Raw genomic sequence first — 21,024 nt, forward strand, 5'->3', positions numbered from 1 at the left:
AAATTTGACTGGTTAGTTGAGATACAGCTGAATCTGTAGTTCTGTATTTTATAGGGTTTGGATGATGTCATTATGATGTATTAACTGGGTAATTAATACTGTGGATTATATTAGTGCAGTCTGCTCTACTGATTTTACAAGCACATTATATTGATGTTTCATGATTATTAGATTTTTCAAATCCAAGTCAAGACCAACTCTGTGTAGTCCAGTTATAGTGCCTGTGCAGCTGTTCTTAACAGCAGCCGCCTGTGATTCCTGTAGAGCTGAGGGAGGTTTTTGTACAGGCGTGCATCACTGTGTGAGAGGAGTCCAACCATGCTGCTGACAGTAGTAATCTCCTGCATCTTCAGCCTGGACTCCACTGATGGTCAGAGTGAAGTCAGTCTCAGATCCACTGCAACTGAATCGCTCTGGGATCCCAGACTGACGGGTAGTGGCATCATAGATCAGGAGTTTAGGAGCTTCTCCAGGTTTCTGCTGATACCAGGCTAGGCGGTGATAACCATAGCTCAATAGAGACTGACTGGATTTACAGCTGATAGTGACACTGTCTCCCTGACGGATTTCACTGAAGGGGACTGAGTCATCACAATATCACCATATGATTCTGGTCAGGAAAATGAACACAAATTACTAATTAATTCATTCAACAATACATATACAGTCATGTTTGCGTGACTCACAATTAATGATTAAGATGACAAGTTTCTCACCCTGAGCAAGCAGAGCCAGTGTCCAGAGCAGGAGCCCCAGTGAAGCCATGTTCTCTGTGTGTCTCAGTGAGTGTGAGAGGACTGAACTGTCACCTTTAAAACCCTGAGCAATGGAGCAGTGCAGTTATTATAGCTGCTGATCAGAGCAGTGAGGCAGGACAGGGATGCACAGCAGCTTCCTTTATACAAATCCTGTCACAGACAGTTAGATGAGCTGTGAGCTGTGAACACAGGTGGGATTTGATAGGCTTGGGCTAATGTTATGGTTTTCATCTGTATTTACCCAGTAGGTTAGTAGTAGTCTATTATTAATATCTAATCGGATTATTTTGTGTCTTGGTCTTGATGTTCCTTATGTAAGTCATACTGCCTTCTTTTGATAAATGTATAGATATTCCTAACTGAGAAATGTAGGCTCGTGGTAAAATAGACATATTTAACAAACACAGCTTTGAGGCTCTGTGCTTTACAAATACAGGTGTAAGATATTGTTTTTCTATATATGATTCCTAGTCAATCTGTATAAATTTAACAAACTCATTACCTCAAAAATATTATTTTCTGAGGGAAGACGCAGTCCAATCACAGGTGTGCAATCATTTATTTGTGACAGAATTAATGTTAAACTAATATCATTTGAGTATTTCTAAAACATGATATAATATTAATAAATAATAAAAATAGATTATTCCCCTATTCTCCTCTCCTCCTCTCACAGAGCAGCTGTGGTCAGTCTGGTCAGTAGCAGGCAGTCTGGTGTGTCGTCACTCTTCTTCCTGCTGTCCTTATTCTCTTTCTTCTCCTTTTTATTCTTTCTTCTTGGTTCTTTCTTCTTGGTTCAGGTACATATGTGATGAAATCATGTATGACTATGGATCCCTCTCCTGTGCCCATGCCTGAGGTCATGAGGTAAACACAAGAATGCACTGGACCCTGGTCTGACTGAGTTCAGACCATGTGTGAATGTGAATGGTTAAACTGCAGGTCATTGGGAGACACAGTATCCCATGGAGAGAGAATCCTCCATAGCAGAGAAATATGCTGTACCCTAGAATATCTTACACAGGCCATTGACAAAAGGGCGCAAAACAGGGACCAGACAGGTTACTGCAATGCCCCGTCTGCAAAGAGGGGATGGGATATTGCCATTACCATGGGAATTCAACAAGACCGCCTGCAGTGATTCAGACTCGTTCTGCCTTTCAACCCAGGACTTTACTTCTGACTTGTGAGCAAAAAGCTTTCTGTCTTATCAGATTTAATTATATTATTCAGTTTACAGATGACACTGAAATCACTAGCACTGATTTAATGAATATACATGTCACCTGAAGTGCCAGAGGCTCAGGCTGCAAACGGGTTATTTCTTTGTTTCTTTGGGGTTTTCTATTTCTTATCATTATCGGTTGATGGGCAGTGCTTTGATTGTTTTTGTTTTTGTTTTGGTTTGCTGTCAGTGGTGGGTTGTTACAGTGAGGGAAAAAAGTATTTGATCCCCTGCTGATTTTGTACGTTTGCCCACTGACAAAGAAATGATCAGTCTATAATTTTAATGGTAGGTGTATTTTAACAGCGAGAGACAGAATAACAACAAAAAAATCCAGAAAAACGCATTTCAAAAAAGTTATAAATTGATTTGCATGTTAATGAGGGAAATAAGTATTTGACCCCTTCCACTTAGTACTTGGTGGCAAAACCCTTGTTGGCAATCACAGAGGTCAGACGTTTCTTGTAGTTGGCCACCAGGTTTGCACACATCTCAGGAGGGATTTTGTCCCACTCCTCTTTGCAGATCCTCTCCAAGTCATTAAGGTTTCGAGGCTGATGTTTGGCAATTCGAACCTTCAGCTCCCTCCATAGATTTTCTATGAGATTAAGGTCTGGAGACTGGCTAGGGCACTCCAGGACCTTAATGTGCTTCTTCTTGAGCCACTCCTTTGTTGCCTTGGCTGTGTGTTTTGGGTCATTGTCATGCTGGAATACCCATCCACGACCCATTTTCAATGCCCTGGCTGAGGGAAGGAGGTTCTCACCTAAGATTTGATGGTACATGGCTCCGTCCATCGTCCCTTTGAAGCGGTGCAGTTGTCCTGTCCCCTTAGCAGAAAAACACCCCCAAAGCATAATGTTTCCATCTCCATGTTTGACGGTGGGGATGGTGTTCTTGGGTTCATAGTCAGGATGCAACCTCGCCGCAATCGAGCATGCCAAGTCACAGTTACTCCGGCGTGCTGGAAGGTGCTCCGTTGGTGGCAGAGCCCTCACAGTTTAACCCTCGGTCTATCACCAAGCAGTTATGACGACAGACGCCTCCAAGCAGGGTTGGGGAGCAGTCTGTGACGGACGTGGAGTCCGAGGCAGGTGGACGGAGCCAGCACGGGCCCTCCATATCAATGTCCTGGAGTTACAAGCAGTACTCCTTAGATTGTTTCATTTCCTGCCGGTCCTGTGGGACAGACATGTGCTGGTTCGGACGGACAACACAGCGGTGGTTGCCTATATCAACAGGCAAGGGGGTCTCTGGTTGCGCAGGCTGTACTGTCTAGCGCACTGTCTGCTTCTGTGGGCAGAGCCACGGTTCCGTTTCATCAGAGCAGCACCTCCCAGGCTTGGCCAACACAGTGGCGGACATTCTGTCTCGGGGAGGCCCCCTGGTCTTGGAATGGCACCTCCACCTGTCTGTGATACAGGAACTGTGGAGCCGGTTCGGCAGAGCGGATGTGGATCTCTTTGCCTCGGCAGTGTTCACACGCTGCCCACTATGGTTCTCCGTCCAAGACCACTCAGGAACCCTAGGGATCGATGCGCTATCCCACACGTGGCCACGCTGTCTGCTTTATGCGTTCCCACCGTTCCCCCTTCTCCCGGTGGTCCTGGAGAAGGTCAGGAGAGAACGAGCAACAGTTCTGCTGATAGCCCCTCGGTGGCCTTGCAGATTCTGGTTCGCAGACCTGATCGCCCTCCTCCACGGAGAGCCTTGGTAGCTCCCAGTGGGAGCAGACTTGTTGTCCCAAGTGCAGGGCACGCTTTGGCACCCCAATGCGGGCCTCCTCCAGCTCTGGGCCTGGCCCCTGAGTGGGAGCGACTGATTAGACGCGGTAGTAGCTACTATTCAGTCGGCGAGAGCTCCCTCAACGAGGTCGCAGTATTCCTACCGCAGGCTTACGTTTAGCACCTGGTGCCAAGACGGTGGTCAAGACCCAATTCATTGCCCCATCGGGGTCATATTGCAATTTCTGCAAGAGCTGCAAGGCAAGTCCTGTTGCACCAAGGCCTTATGAGGCTGCCCTGTATATAGTCCGTTCATTATACATTGTGTTGTGGTGGTGTATGCGTCTGGCCTGTACCCCGCTCTGTATATATATAAATTGTGTTAAACAGCAGGACTGTGGCTCCGTCTGACCTGTGCAGCATGGAGCTCACTTTCGCTGTTTCCAGCTGATGGTGCTCGAGTTTCGCTGCCTAACTGTGTATATAGTTCCTTGGTCAGCAGGTCTGTGGCCATTCTGCCTGTGTATGCCATGGAGCAAGGGGACCGCTGCTGTTGTCCTCCAGCGGAGTGCCCTGCTGTGTACATAGTTAATTTATTCACACAGTAAGAACTGTAGTTGCCCTGCACTAGCTGCGCTATTCAGCAGGTGTCAACTGCTCCTGTGTTTCCACGTGTGGCGCATGAGCCAGCTCCTGTGCCTCATGATGTATATAGTTAATTTGTCACGACACAATCAGGCTGGTGTGGCCTTGCTTCTAGCTCTACTAGTGTAGCAAGCGGCCACCGCTCTGATGTCTCACGTGTGGCGCATGAGCAGGCTCCTGCGCCCCGTGGTGTATATAGTTCATTTGTACATAATCTACTAAAGCGCAATAGAGCTCTTCCACTCCATTCAGTTGAGTTGGATGGTCCTGTGCTGAGCGCAGGCAGCATGAATGTTCCTGCTGCCACATGATATATATTGTTGTTCATTTGTACAACATTGTAGAGCTGGTGTAGCCTCGCTCCTAGCTGCACTAGTAGAGCAGCTGGTCTTGCTATTGTGAGCAGAGGGCGTAAGAGTTGACCTCTGTAGCCCCACCTTGTATATGCTGATTCTAGATTACGGTCCTCGCTCCTGGGCGGCTCAGGTGTGGTCTGAGGTTAGTGTCTGGAGTTGTGTTGCCGAGGCCCCTAGCGATACACCTTGGGTCAGGCTATGAAAATTATACAAATTATTATATGTATATCGGTTTGATTGATCTTTAACCTTTGATGACCTTTCACGTCACTTCAAAATTCACTTCACAAGCAAAATCCCATTGTCAGACCTTTTTGTTGACAAAGTCACTTATGATGTCTTTGAAGTGCAGCTGTCTGCTTAGCTGGCTTTCAATTGAAAGTCGGGCAAGGCTATTAAACCCTTCTTGAGTAGACCTGAGGTTTTTGACAAGCTTCAACTTGCTGAAAGCCCTTTCTGCACCAGAAACAGAGACAGAGGTAGAGTGCAGAAGATGCGCACTGCAACACACACTTCTCCAAAAATGCTCTGGAGCTGCATCCTGTTGTCACGGCTCCCCAGTATACACCCTCTCTCTCCACTAGAGGCCGCTATCTCCCTGTCTTTCCTTTCCCCTCATTGTTCTTTTCTCACCTGTCAATTGCCTATTAACATTCCGGTCTCCCATGTGCACTTGTTCACTCTTCCTCTGTTTCCATTGGCTCGGCACCTTTCTTCCCAGTTCCTGCTCCCTGTCTAAAACCCCTGACTGCCCTCACTCGGGGCGAAGTCTTGTCAGCATTTGCTATGATCCCAAGCCATCTCCGCGCTCCTTGTATTATCATTGCCTGTTTTTCCGTTTTCGATTCCGTCTTGCCTTTGCTAGTCTGTCTGCCCGATCCCACGACCATTGCTTGTTTCCTCGGCCTAGCCCCTTTGTCTTGTCTACCCACTCTACATAAACTGCACCTGGGTCCTAACTCCCTTACCCTGCGGGCCTCCCCTGAGAGACCCTGACACCTGTAGATTGAATTCAGCAGGTCGAGAGGAGACTGGCAGTCTGCAAATGTGGCATTATACACAGACAAGATGCCTCACTTCATTCTGCTGTAAAATCCTGTGTATATTTGCTCACTAATGAGTGGCAATCTGGGTGAATCTGACCTTCTTCTAAGTCTTTTAAATTTAAGAACCAAATTTCTTCTTCTTCTTCTTCTAAGTCTTTTAAATTTCGAAACCAAATTTCTTCTGTCTCCTGTTGGTTGGCATCCTCTGAACTCTGACTCTCATCTGCAAACTGCTTTCTCCTTCTCTTGTGGCTGACTGGAAACCCCCTGGGCACATCCATAGCTTCTGCAATTAGGGAGGCTTCTACAAAAAGATTATCCCATGAGTTACGCAAAACCTCCATCTCTTCTTTCAGTGCCCATATGTTGCCTATTTCAACTTCCACTGAAATGTTCCCTGATTGCAGAATTAGGTTTCTGTCTTCAATGGACTGCAGGATTTCCTTCCATGCAGTGAGAAGAACTATGGCTTTGAAGGACATGAAGTACTGTTTTAGACCACTGGCCTCTGACCTGGCTTCATTGGTCAAACTGCACTTAGCAAGCATGGTGTCCAGAGCTTCTATGATTGATGGTAAGTGGTTTGCAACAGGATTAACTGCAGTAATGCGTGCACTCCCCCTGGTCTCTGACAAGCGATGAAGGGAGCAGTCAGTCTGACTTTTAAGGATTGCCCACCATTCTGGACTTGCACTAAAGAGATTGTATAAGCGGTTCAAACAGCCAAAAAATGTGGACAGCTCAGGACATGACTCTGCTGCTTGTACACCAACAAGATTCAGAGAGTGTGAGCCACAGGGTTAATATGTGGCAAGAGGGTTTATTTTCTTTATTTCAGCCTGAACCCCTTTCACTTTGCCTGGGGTGGCCGTTGTTATTTTCTGGCTTGATTGTGGGGGCATCCTTCCCAGCTGTGGCCGTCCACCTCACAGTGGCCACACCAGTACACCGGTGGCTGGTCAGGACAGGATCGCCAGCGGCGGTCCAGCTCCCCACACCAGGAGCACCAGGGAAAGAGGCTAGCTAGATCCTCCAGAGGTGGGGGTGACAGCTGCTGTTGCTGCCTTTGCAGGCGTCAATGAAGCACTAGGAAGGGAGGGGGGGGGTCAATGAGGGCCAAGAATCTCTTGTGTGTGTGTGTGTGGGTGAGGTTTCATTATTGTGTGGGGTTATTATGTGTTGAGGAGGTATGTTCTGTGTTATGGGAGTTCTGGGGTTTTGTGGCTCCCCCATCTGGTAGCGGTGATTGGGGGTGGGGGTCATGTGGGAGTGAGGAATATAAGTGGTTGAGCAGGAGTATGTTAGGGTTAACAGTGAGTGTTTTTGCTGAGATGTTCAGGGGCGGGAAAGTGGATGTACCACCCTGGTCTGTTAATAAACCCTTTGTAATTGTTTGTTAAACCCCTTTTATTATTTTTAGTAATCACCCCCATCCCCTGGGGGTCATTACAATATTATAGCTGTGTGATAGAAATGGTCTATTATTTTGAATGTGAAAATATGGACTGTGATTCACTCAACTGTTTACTTTGTTTGTTAGGTGTTATGAAGAATTGACACAAGTGAATGTAAATGTAACTTTTTTTTTTTTTTGCAGGACCTCCAAATGCAATTCAACAAATGCAGTGCAAAATATGGATTTTTTTCAAATCCTAATCAAGAGGCGGTCTTCAAACATTACAGGATACATCACAGACAACAGACAAGAGATTACCCTTGCCTCTACCTAGATTGTGTCTTCTCCATCAGGACGTCAGGTGCTTTAAAATCACACCTTACATAATCACATGCCAGGGCAGTAAGTCAGGAAAATTCTACATTTCGCTGTGGTCTATGCAACATCAAAGACATTTGTAATGAGAGAGTTTTTTGGCCATATTGGACAGCATTTAAAAAATCATGAGTGCCAAAGCAACATGCTTTCAACTTTTAGTGCTCATTAAAATAGGAAACACAGAAATCACTCTCTTAAAGATTTCAGAACCTCAGTAACAAGCACCAATGAGGAGTTGTCACATGGCCTTGACCAGCCATTTAATTCTGATCATGAAGATGATGCAGGGCCATCTACACAAACGGGTCCAGAATTAGTGACAGATACTCTACATTTCGAAGAGAGAGCAGACGAAGAAGTGCTCGAACATAAACTTGCTTTATTGTTTCTTTGCATGCAAACAGTTTTTCATGTTTCCAACAGTGAAACACAGAAAATAATAGAGCAATTTAGTGATATATTTTTCTTTTCTAGATTTCATACACTGCAAAATATCAAAGATATTCTGACCAAATACGATATTGATATTGCAGATACTGTTATTGAGGAAATTACAAATGTAATATTTCAAACAAATCCTCTTCTTGTAACCACCTCAGAAAAAGGAAGTCTATCTACTGAGCACAGAAGGAATGTGTACTTCAAGGAGCATTTTGCAGTGATTGAGCCAACTGAATATCTTTATGAAAGAAGGCAGATAAATACTTATGTATATGTGTCACTCTCTGAAGTACTTGAACACTTACTCAACCGTGTGGATGTGTTAGACAACGTTGTGTTTGATGTAACCACTTTACCTGGATGTTGTAAGTCTTTTAGAGATGGACAATACTTCAAAGATAACACACATTTAGGACAGCAAGACCCATGTTTTGCCTTCCATCCAGAAAAAACATAAGATTTCGGCTGTTTACTGGGTCATTCTTAATTTGCCAGCAAAGTTCCGTTCCAGTCTACAATCTATTCAGCTTGCTGTCTTTGGCAAGACTGATGTCCATTTGTTTGGTTTTGAAAAGTTAATTGACCCACTGATTAAAGATAGAGTATAGAACAGGAAGGGATATTCATTGAGTCTTTAGACAGATATGTTAAGGGAACTGTCTTGTATCTGTGCAGGCAACCTTGGAGCCCATGGACATCCAGGCTTTCTAGAAAGTTTTCAGGTAGAGAAATTCTGCAGATTTTGTTTAAGCAGCAGACACAACATTCCGACCCTTAAGGTCAGTGATTTCCCATTGAGAACTGCACAGCAACACAACATATTGGTGGAAAATGACAAGGCAGATGACAAGTTGCAAAGTGTGGATGGTGTTAAAAAGTAATGTGTGTTAAGTAAGCATCTGTCATACTTCCATCCTGTGACAGGATTTCCTCCTGATATTTTGCATGACCTTTTTGGAGGAATTATCCATCTAGAATTATAATTGTGCCTGAAAGACTTGATTTCAAAAGGATTAATTTCATTTGATGTACTGAACAACCACATTAGGGCATTTCCTTATAAGTATGCAGTCAATAGACCACAGAAAATTCCTGCATAAAGCTTTTCAAAGGGTTGGTGGCAACGGACATGTAAATTGGGCATTGTTATGATTTCTCCCTCTCCTGATAGGCAGCTATGTGCCAGAAAATGAGCCTTTATGGGAGATATTGATGGACCTTAAAGATATCATTGAGCTAGTCATCAACACCTTCTCTTTGGATGCGACACTGAAGTCTGCAATAGAGAGAAAGTATCCACAGTGCAGCACTGTGTTTTTAACCACGTACATTTTCATGGGATCCGATATCTGGAGGGCATGATCATATCTGCTGGGCAATGCAGTGGGTTGTCAGAGTTCTACAAGATTCTGACTATTCTTGTTAACAGCAATGGGGTTTAATTTGTCTCCAGAAAGCTCTCATCTTGGTATGTGGAACATTACAGGCCTTACAAGCTTGTGGAAGGCAACTACGGAAAAGTTGAGGTCCTGAGTTGTGAGGCTTTAAATGATTTCCACCCATTGCATGCATACACTGTGGGAGGAAAGCTGCTGGTGACCTTGAGGACATTCTTACTCCACTGGGAGGTATGAAAACTTAAGAGACCGAGGTGAAAAATATTAGCTCCAACAAACTTGCTGATTAATGTACAAAAAAAATGTTTTTGCAAGGGGTGAGGGCAAGTCCTAAACACCAACATACATTTTTCCTGTTTCTCATTCTGTTACTTTTTCCTCAGACAGTGTTGTTGCGGGTGGTCATTTCTCCTGGTAATATCAGGAGCGTCCAACTCCCTGAGAGTTCTGACTCACTAGAGCAGAAGAACAAGCTTCAAGACCATCTTCAAGTTGAAGATGGATTTGAACTGCAATTCGAGGACCCTGATTTTTGCAACTTATGCACAATTGATGAGTTACCCGCTGAAAAGGCTACCTTAAAAGTGATCTGGGATTCTGATGGGAAAGATATTGACGAGTCCAATATATAATTATCCTCTCTTGACCGTGCCAGTGTGTCACACTCTCAATCATCTGGTTCCTCGCAGACAACTTCACCATCAACATAACAACACTCAACAACACTTGATCATGTCCGAAATATCTCAGCAGTGGCCATCTGCATTCAAAATCCCCACTTTTTCATATGATGTAGAGTTGAGATGCAAGGGAAACCAAATCTATGAGAAGGAAACTCCAATCGAAGTTACCAGAGAAATTAAATCAGAAATTCTTGACAGAATTGCTCATGTTTTTTTTTATTTAACGCCTACCCCGTGGCCCACAAGATTAATGAGGTTGCCTCCACACTGGTTCTGAAGCATCCATGCTTGCGAGGGCCAGGCTCTGGAACTGGCTGGAATGGGTGTAAAATTAGCATAACGTTCAGGATTGGTAACTACTGTCAGAAACTGCGTGCTGCCGGCTGCAAGGAGGTGAATACAAATCTTAAAAGAGGGAGGTATAATAGGGGAGAGGAATCGAGACACACTGTCAAGAAATCAAAGCTTTCAGAATTTAATTTCCTCCCAGATCATCCTAATGGGCAGAGTGATGAAACTCTTGAAGTGGAACAAAGTGGATTGGTGAAAGAAATGAAGATGAGAAGTGTAAACAAGACATACATCAACTCCAAGATGGACCTCGCATTTGCTTTGAGGAGGAAAGAGATAGTTGTGGAGGAGCCACTGGTGTCTGTAGTCAGAGAGAGGTGGCCTGCACTGTTTACAGAAGAACAGGTATAGTATAGTAGTTGCATTACTGTTTTTTTATTTATATCAGCCTTGAAATATTACATCAGCTTTCCTCAATACATGAACAAACCTTTGTTGGATCATTTAATCAGGTGTGTTAGTTTGGGGATACAATGGGAAAACAATCACATCCTGGATGTCTGCAATGAATAGACTGGGAAACTCTAATGTACCTAATGAAACAAACTGAGCTTATTTGTTACCAACAGATCTGTGCAGAGTTCTACAGAATCACAACTGTTGACCTGATGTGCACTTTCCATGTTTCCTTGGAGAAACATTGTGCACAACTGATCAGGTTGTATCGAGGAAGAAGAGGAAAATTTGGAGATGATATGCATTCCTTTCTAGACAAGCTTGATGAACAAGTAAAATTGCTGTGGTCTTCTGTCATTATATTGTATGGATTTGTCAATGACAAGGACATTGGATTTCTAACAAGTATTAGGCAACAGTAGTTTGTAATCACAATATTCTTACTTTCACATGAGTAGACAGATATGTGCCACTTTATAACTGCCTACCACAGCTGCCAAATATCTTTTCAATTGTTCATTCATTCTGCTGTGGATGGAATTACATTTGAGTGCTTGTAACCAAAGCATGTAGCTAAAAGCTGTTTGAGGAATTAACCACTGTCATGATAGGGGGGAGATAAAGCTGACATGCATTTTGTGTGGAATATCCCTTTACAATTGAAAGTAACCACTTATTGCAAGTGACCCCAAATACACATTTCCATCAAACCAGAGATAATTTGTTGCCAGGCCAGCACAGTTTGGTGTGGTTTAACTGTTTGAAAAGGCTGTCTTTCTACCAAGGACATAATTGTCTGTGTTGACCCTAGAGGGCACTAGAGTAACATCCCCCAACCCATTTTATTTCTGGGCATATGGAAAATCCCAGAGGATGTTCACCCTATATATCCTGGTAACATAATTTGTTCTATTTGTTATTGTAATACTAGGTTATACAGAGTCCCTTGGATATTGGATAAATATTTCTGTTGAAATGGTCTGACAAACCCCATGTTGGGTTTGTGGTTCGTGGTTTGTGTTTTGTGTACCAAAAACATTTCTATGTTATAAATAGGATATACAGAGCAACTTGTTTAATTTAAAGTAAAACATTTTTTATTCTGTATATCAAAGACTATTGGAGCACTCTAGTGGACTTTTTTGTTTATGTTTATATGTTTTGTTGTGCATATAATGGAAGACAATGTTCAGTGTTTACCCTATCCTTTCAGCATGGTTTTTCTATTGCTCTTGCAATTGTGACCTTTTCAATCCCAAACACACTACTGGGGCAGCAGTGTTGCCTTCAGTGCCAGTGAGAACTCTTCAGTTACACTGAAAAGAGCATTCTGGACTCCAGTCAGGTTCCTATACTATGCCTGAAAACAGACTGATTGTCGGGTCTGTCATGCTGAGACTGACTGACTGACTGACTGAGTGTCGGACCCTTAGCAGGTAGAGGGAAAGGGATCAGGATCAGGATCAGGATCAGGATCAGGCAAACAAGGTTGAGAGGGGAAAACCAGGAATCGTCAGAGAACAGGCAGATGGTCGATAGACTAGACGTAAAAGAAACAGAAGGTAAATCCAAAAGGCAGTTGTCACAAAAAGGGAATAGCTGAGGTCAGGTACTTAAAAGACTATTCAAGAGAAAAATGCTCAGAGTTGCTGCACAGGAGGCAAAACAAGACATTGCATGGGAGAAATGGCTAGACAGAGTATAAATAGATGGGGTTGATGAGCAGGGAGACAGGAGATAGGTGAAGATGATTATTCAATTATCAGAAGGGAAAATCACACAATGTGAGATAGGGATGACATTCATGCAGTGGGTCTGATAATGATGGAGTCAATTAAATTAATAAAACTTCATCAAAGGCTCATCAAAACAAAAACAAACATGAATAAGTCCTTAGGTAACATATAAAACCAATGACTTAATAAAGCTATTTGTGTAGTCCTGGTGTTTTGGAAACTTCATCCTAAACTGCTCATCTTCCTCTGTTAGAAGACACATCATCAAGCTTGTAGCTTGGCTACAAGAAATTATTATACAGAGGAAGCCATTTTGCATAGAAGAGCCACTTTGCATTGGGAGTGTTTATAGCCCTGTGAGTTTATGTATGTATTTCATGTTAAAAAGTCTGATTAAACCAAAAAGAGTTATAACAAGATACGCATGTAATGTGTATATTTACAAACTTTTACTAACCTCACATTTGATTAATTAAGTTTAGAAACCAGAGGACAGGTTACTGTGACTCAGTCTCCACAAGTGAAATCTGTTCAACAATGAGAGACAGTCACTGTGAACTGTAAAACCAGCAGTGCAGTGTACACTTACAATGGCAAGCACTACCTAGCCTGGTACCAACAGAAACCTGGAGAAGGTCCTAAACTCCTGATCTATTTTGCCACTACCCGTCAGTCTGGGATCCCAGAGCGATTCAGTGGCAGTGGATCTGAGACTGACTTCACTCTGACCATCAGTGGAGTCCAGCCTGAAGATGCAGGAGATTACTACTGTCAGAGTTCCCACAGTGGTCCTATGTTAACACTGTGCTACACAGCCGTACAAAAACCTCCCTCAGCTGAACTGCACAGAGACTGCACTGCTGCAGCTGAGACCTACTGCAGGTGCTGAGGGCAATGGGTACCTTCAATGACAAGGTTTCAAAATATATTTATCAACATAAAGTATGCTTTCTAACAATATGACTAAACAGAGCTGGGCATTAATTGTTTTGTTGAATAATAAGATAACAGGAGTCTCTGTAAGAGTGCTGCAGTTCAGTCATGAATGTAATCCTCTTACACCAGTCAGTCACACAGTGCTGCATATTGTGAAAAAGTACACAATAACAGTATACCAAATTCTGTTAATAATACATTTATATTTCAAATGTCTTAGAAAACTCGTTTTGAGAAACAAAAAGGACATAGTAGAAGAACAACAGAAGAGCTGTTCCAGTCTTCACAGACTCAGTGTTAGACCATGTTGCTACAATTCTGAGACCATCCACACTACAAAAGGACAGAGACATTGTTGACCCTATTCACACCACAAACAGACCTGCTCACACTTTTCATGAAGAGATGGGTGAAGTAAAACAATGCCTAAAAAATGTTTGTCTTCAGTCACATTGTTAAATCTAAGAAAATTGAAATTGAAAATTGATCAATGGATACTCGAAGAAGTCAAAAGTTGGACAACAAATCAGCACAGACAGGAATATTATGGAAGAAATGGTGTGAAATGGAGTGCATTTGGAAGAAACCGCATACTGTTGAAAGGAAATCTACCCACTTGCCTGAAGGGAACATTTGATCAAAGCATTCTACCAGAGCTCACCTATGGCTATGAAATGTGATCATGTCATGGGTGGTATGCAACACTTCCTCCTAATAAAAGCGAGTACGCCACCCATGAACTTAATGAGGCAGGGGACCTCACAACCATCCTCCCCATGCAGGCTTGACTTGGACCCCAGGACACCCACAGCAGACTCAGGTAAGTAACAGAAAGTATTTATTGTTTCCTTCTTGTTCCCTTACATTTGGGCACCAGGTAAACTGCAGTGCAAGGCATGAAATCTGCACTCACATGACATAGACATTGCATTATTACAATTACAATGGCTAAACTAAAACACTCACTGCTAAAATTGCCTGTAATAAAAGATAGCTAACCTAACCTTGAACTTAAAAAACACCAATACAACAGAACCTAATCTAAAACCATGAAAAATAGCAGCAATCACAGTGTGAAACAAAAGAGAAAGTCCCGGTCTATCAGTCACTGTTGTTCCTCGCGAAATCCCTTCAGAAGCACTGTCTGCAGCTCAGGTGACAAGCAGGTCCCTCTGGGCAGTGGTCCTCTGTGCTGCTAGTTGAGTCTCCTCTGGACCTCACAGGCAGCGCCTCCTGCCACACGTCTCAGAGAAGGGAGAGAGAGATAAAACAGCACAGTCTCAGGGGCTACCTAGATAAGTGGCCGGCAACTCACACTCTCATTCACCCAATCATGTTCACCAGTCCACCTCCCTGTTCCACAGCCTGGTTCAGTGTGTCTCTCTTTCTACAGGTGCAGCTTCAGATCCAGACTACTGACCACTCCGCCCAGAAGGTCTCCGCCACATCAAAGCTGGAAGGTAAGCCAACACAGACAACAATGAACAGTAATATGAGCTTTTAATGTACTCCTATTTCCTTCTTCTCTACAGGCAAATGATACAGGAGGGGATTCAGTCCCAAATAGCAATTGTGCCATAGTTCACCCTCAATACCCAGAAGAGCAGGGTCTGATAAGATCCATCATATGAAACATCCATATATTAGTTAATTAGTTGCTAATCATTGGTCTTTAACCTCTGGGCTGATGTCAATCACCTCAGATGCCAGCAGTCACATCACACAGTGCAGCATCAGGCTCAGGGTCAGTCAGTGCAGACAGGGCTCTGTGGACAGAGGAGCTGAGGTCAGCACTGAGCTGCTCCAGTAGAAGTTCTCATGGTGGCTGCTTGGAAAATTAAAGGCATTGACACAGGGAAAGTAAAAGGACTGGCTGATGGGAGCTGTTGTCTAGATGTGGGGTCAGTGTTTCAGCACTGTGCGAGTGTGTGAGTCACCAGTGTTGCAGTTACTGTGTCCTCCAAAATGTCAATCCATTTGCAACCATGTGTATGAATAAATAATAATGGAATTTATTAATGGAAAATATAAGCATTGGAAACATGTTTCATTTGATTGCCCATAGATCTTTGTTTCCTTATTCATGGAAAATTCATTACTTCACTTGTTCAATTAACCCAAAAAATACTTGTAACAAATCATACCTGTGCATTTCTTCTCTGAATAGGTTAGTAGTATATTAATACAAGGTATTTCACTCTGGACAAGGGATATGCATCATTTTCATTGTGCAAGATGACATTTTAAAATTGTGAGCTGAAGTGGTTAAAGCAGGCAGAGGGAGGGTGTCACAATCCCTATCTAAAAGCACTTCCCCACTTTCCCACCAGAGGTCGCTATTGCCTCATCCATACCAGCCACCTCTCCCAGCTCCCCACATGCAATCATTCAATCAATATTCCTGAACATCTTGTTCACTTGCTCAATCACCCTCTGCTCCCATTCGCTCTGCACCTCCCAACTTGGTTTTCTGCTTCCCTCTGCTCCACATATAAACCCCTCTGTTACGACCCCAAGTGGCTGATGTAAGGGGATAAGAGGAACGTAACATGAAACACACAAATGCAGTAGTGGGAGAGTGAAGGGAGTGCAAAAACCAACACAATATCAATAAGATATATATAAGAAGGTTTTATTTACAATGGGGAGGGGAGTATGTACAAGTATGTACAGTATACAAAAACACGTGATGATAATGATACAAATAATGAACAAATATACAGAGGAAAACACGCTGGGCGGTGTCGGCTCACACTGAAACAAAACAAAACCTATCTAAGCTAGTCTAAAAGAGTAAACCACTACCTGACTTGTATTTGTAGGACGACCCTAACTAGCTACACTAACTAAACTATCTAAACCTAACTAGTACAGAGGGGTGATCACCGCACCTACCTAATACCTCATGTGCTAGACAACATACATCCCTACGTGTAAGCGTGTGAACCCATGGGTGTCTCGCCTATCTACCCTCTCCCCTGAACAGAGCACAATACACAATACAATGTAAACGGAAACAAAACAGAAGAAACAGTGGATATTTACACAAGGAAAAACAATCAATCACAAAGGCATTTTACACAAACAGGCAGGGTAGCAACACGAAAAGGCGTTGCAATCGGTAGTCTCCCGTAATGGAGCAATGACGGGGTATTTAAGCAGTAGTTGGAGACATCTGATTGGACAGGAACAGCACGGACCAGCGGAGTTGAGTGACGGGGTCGAGAGCCAATCACAGCGGGGCACCTGCGTACAATAGGGATAGGAGGAGAACAGACACAGCACACGCACGTAACACCCTGACTGACACACTCTCTGTGAAGTTTCGTCGGTGTTTATGACATTTCTGAGCAGTTGCACTGTGTCTAGTAACAGCTTTTACCTCCTGCGATTCTTTGTTTGCCTGATCGCCCAACCAATGACTGTGACTTCATCTTGCCTTTGTTTGCCCTCCTGCCGGTATCTGAGCCACACCTGACTGACCACCTCTACCTCACACCGCAACTGGGTTCCCCTGTCCCGTGGTATGTGACAGAGGGTCTGCCTGAGTGAAAGTGCACAGATACCTTTCAGCAGCTTTGATATAAAAATATTTCACAAATTCTATGGGGAAGCTTAATTACTCATAGTCCCTCTGGGTGTTATTCTTGACTTGAATGATAACTGCAAGTTACTGATTCTTAAATCTGCATTTTAACATACTACATTTAGAACTGCAAAAGCTGCCGTTTTGGATAGATGCTTTTATTTGTAAAAAAAAAAAAAAACAACGACTTTGCTTTATAATTCATATCAAGGGTCTGTAATGTCTTCGAAGGAATGTACTGCAGAAAATAGCAGTTGGGGGGAATTTGCAATAATACAATTTCAGATATATGTGCTGCATGTGAAAGACATGTTTAGTAAATGCATAGGAAGTTTTTCATCTGCATGGATTGTTACTTAAGTTATATGGTCATACTTTACAATAGGTCTCCCTAGGTCTCATAAGAGCAGTGTAATTATGCATCTGTTAACATGTTGTGATGGTCTGTAATGCACACAGTTAGTGAAGCATCATGCATCGGTGTATTCAATGCTTTGGCCCTTTAAACAGTCACTGTGTACCAATGGGGTACTATAAGTGAGGTAAGCATGGAGGGAGGGTGGAATCTCTTTTGAATTAGCTGGTGGGAGAGCCTTTATTTCTGTTTTTGAGTTACCACCATGGTGGTGTTGCATATGGTTTGGTTTTATCTTCTTTGTTTTGGCATATATTGATACAAATGTGAGACCACTCTACAGACACAATACAAGCTAACAATTTGACCCCAGTAGCAGTCATCACAGTTCATGTTCACTTGCTACTTTCAGCCTATGTTAAGTTTTCAGATGGGGATGTTTTCCAGAAGCCAACTCAGAGCAAAGCAGAGCTGGAGTCTTTGCACTACTTTGAGGATCAAAGGAGTGACTTGGCATCTTTGGAGCAGTATCCCCTAATCAAGCACCTTCTTGTGTGGTTTAACACAATCATCCCATCCTCAGCTCCAGTAGAGCATTTATTTTCCTTTGTTGGACTGATCAACCGGCTCCATCAACGACATCTAAATGCCACAGTTTTTGAAAAGTTAGTTGTGCTTAAAGGCATCAGTAGCTGAAGAGACTCCTGGAATGTAGGCCACAGGGCACACACACTCATTCAATACACTATCTTTCTCACACACACCCACACACTCACTCAATCACACACATCTCTCTCACCCACACTCACACATAAGTTTGACTGTTTTTGGTTGACCTTTTGAACTGTTTTGGAACAGAAACAATACAGCAGAGAATCGGGACTTTGAAACATCCACCTCTTTGTTTGTATGTTTGTATACCGACATTTGTTTAAACTGTATACCCACTCTACAAAGGATGGAGAGCCCTACACAGTCTGGGACTTATGGGATGAAGACGGCAATCTGGTTTGAACTTTCAGAAATTTATTTTGTGGCTGTTGCCTGACTTTATCAGTGACGTTATCTATGCATGATACAGCCACGGATTATAACATGCTATTTGTGTCCTGTTCTTGCCATGTCCAATTGTGTACAATCCAATGGGTGTTTGTATGCCTTTTCTGTTTGTTTCATTACCATGTTCCTATTATGCTTACAGTAAGTACTAATATGAAACCATACATGAGTGCTATTTGGTGGTTTAGCTCGCACTGAATATTAGCCCCCACCTGAGTTATTTATAGGTATGAATCTGCTGGTTTGGCAATAGATAAAAGAAGGAAACTGTAATGTCATAAACTATAGACAGATACGAGGGAATGTACTGTGTTGTCTGCATGTTATGTGGTTCTCTTCCTATGCTGTTTTATTTTTGCTGAATTGATACACTAAAGAACTATTGCTATCTATTACTGTTTGAATGCATTGCTGTATTGCTGACTGCAATAGAATTTACAATTAGTGTGCCTATTGCTGCTTTAAATGAGTGGCAAATAGGGATTAGTTGCATTTATAATATTGCTCAATATGGGTGATTTGCAAACTTGTTTCGGAGGAGTCCTAGTAATGGTATAATTTACATTCAAGTAGACAGGTTATTGGTCAACATTCAACATTTTTATTGATAGGATTGTCTACACCTACCTGGCACCCCAGAGCACACCGTTACAATGTACCTAATATGTAAAATGATTAACAGTATATGTAAATACGCATTTGTAAGGATACCTTTGGAGCTATACTAGGCATCATAGGTGTAGGTTTAGGTGGGGAATGTTTAGAGAACCTTAAATGCCCCCATAATGCCCCGGCTCCATAGGCAAGCGAGACACTCCCCCCCAATACTAAGAGTGCCCCCGTAAATATTGATGTTGTCCTCCCAAGTTCTGAAATGAAAACTATGCCCCTGCAAGGCATAGTTTTAACACATTAAGTATATGTTACAAAATGCATAATTACACTGTTCTTATGAGTAATTAACATGTAGTTACTGAGTGCCTACTATGTTAAAACACTAATTAGGGAGACCTATTGTAAAGTGTTCCCATTTGTCTAAATTCATATCGTAACATGAATTAATTGTAATTTTCTATTCCATACCTATTAATATGGTGTTTCAAATGTAACAATGTTTGATTTCATCCACCAGTTTTTATCTTTTGAGTTGTAGTAGATAATTTACCTTCCATTGTAATTCTGCCTTTAAAACCTAGTAGTCACAATGACTGTATTGTGGCATTTAAAATATGAAGCGAATCTCTAGAAGCTCCAGTTTAAGTAGTATAAGTGAATTTGACTTCAGAATTTGAAACAATCTCAGCTCTAAGAGTCCAGCTGCTCTAGCACTGCAGCTGTTCTCAGCTCCCTTTTGTTCCTCTTTATGAGTCAGAGCAGTTCCTCTAGAGCTGAGGGAGGTTTTTATACAGGCGTGTATCACTGTGTGAGAGGAGTGGTATAGTGCTGTTGACAGTAGTAATCTCCGGCATCTTCAGCTTGGACTCCAGTGATGGTCAGACTGTAGTACAGCCCAGATCCACTGCCACTGAATCGCTCTGGGATCCCAGACTGACGGGTAGTGGCAAGATAGATCAGGAGTTTAGGAGGGTCTCCAGGCTTCTGCTGGTACCAGGCTAGGTACTTATTGCCAGTGCTGCTACCCGTAATGGAGCTGCTGGCTTTACAGCTGATAGTGACTTTCTCTCCTGGGCTGACAGACAGCACTGTAGGAGTCTGAGTCATCACAATCTGTCCAGAGGACTCTGAAACAAATTGACAACATAACATTTTACATATATATATGTACAAAGTGAGAGAGTGAATTAGATAATTGCTTTACACTTTACACTTTATGCTAAATGTATTCTAACTATATGTATTCCAAGTAATATAATCAGAAATACAAATTGGAATATCTTCTAATTCATTTGATGTCCCTACCATACTAATAACGTGAGAGAGTTGCCAATTAAACTAAATGTGATTTTTAAATATTGTCAGCTTGATCGCATTATATTAATAAAAATACATTTGTTACATATAAAGATAATCATTAACAAATACATACACACATACATACATACATCTTACCTTGTACATAGATGGCGAGAGCCCAGATGAAGATGGTGATGAAAGTCATTGTTGTTGTGGATTGTGTTGCCATGAAGGGCAGCTCTCAGTCATGAAGTGTTAAACTCACAGGGCTATAAACACTCCCAGAGCACTGAAGCATGTGCTGCCCATGCAAAGTGGCTCTTGTATGCAAATTGTCTTCCTTAGTACAGCAGCACTAGTACTAGTAGTGAACATACTCAGCACAATACAAATTAAATAAAGTGTGGAGTCTCTGACTAAGACAGCACTGAGTGTTCAATACGATTATTAACATTACCCTGACATTATCACATCCAGGACAGTGAAACATGGTGAGACAGTGACACAGCAGTGCTGTGAACACAGGCTTCTGACAGAGCCAATTTAGCAGTTTAAAAGTTGTTGGACGTTAGGACAAAAAGCTTTTAGGGCTGGTTTCACAGACCTGGATTAACACTGGTCATAGACTTCCAAATGTTATTT

General features: G+C 42.6%; 1 protein-coding gene across 1 annotated transcript; it reads right to left on the reverse strand.

Moving 5' to 3' along the window:
• Positions 1-279: 279 nt before the first annotated feature.
• Positions 280-20,694, reverse strand: LOC136766967 (uncharacterized). The gene is made up of 7 exons (XM_066720944.1): positions 20,539-20,694; positions 19,889-20,210; positions 6,685-6,818; positions 5,677-5,747; positions 3,668-3,787; positions 2,939-3,114; positions 280-571 (listed from the first exon to the last, which is right to left on the reverse strand). The coding sequence occupies exons 1-7, from the start codon at positions 20,609-20,611 to the stop codon at positions 295-297; spliced, it is 1,173 nt and encodes a 390-aa protein (XP_066577041.1). The 5' UTR covers positions 20,612-20,694; the 3' UTR covers positions 280-294.
• Positions 20,695-21,024: the final 330 nt, after the last annotated feature.

The sequence above is a fragment of the Amia ocellicauda genome, chromosome 13, assembly GCF_036373705.1.
Source record: "Amia ocellicauda isolate fAmiCal2 chromosome 13, fAmiCal2.hap1, whole genome shotgun sequence".
Lineage (NCBI taxonomy): Eukaryota > Metazoa > Chordata > Actinopteri > Amiiformes > Amiidae > Amia > Amia ocellicauda.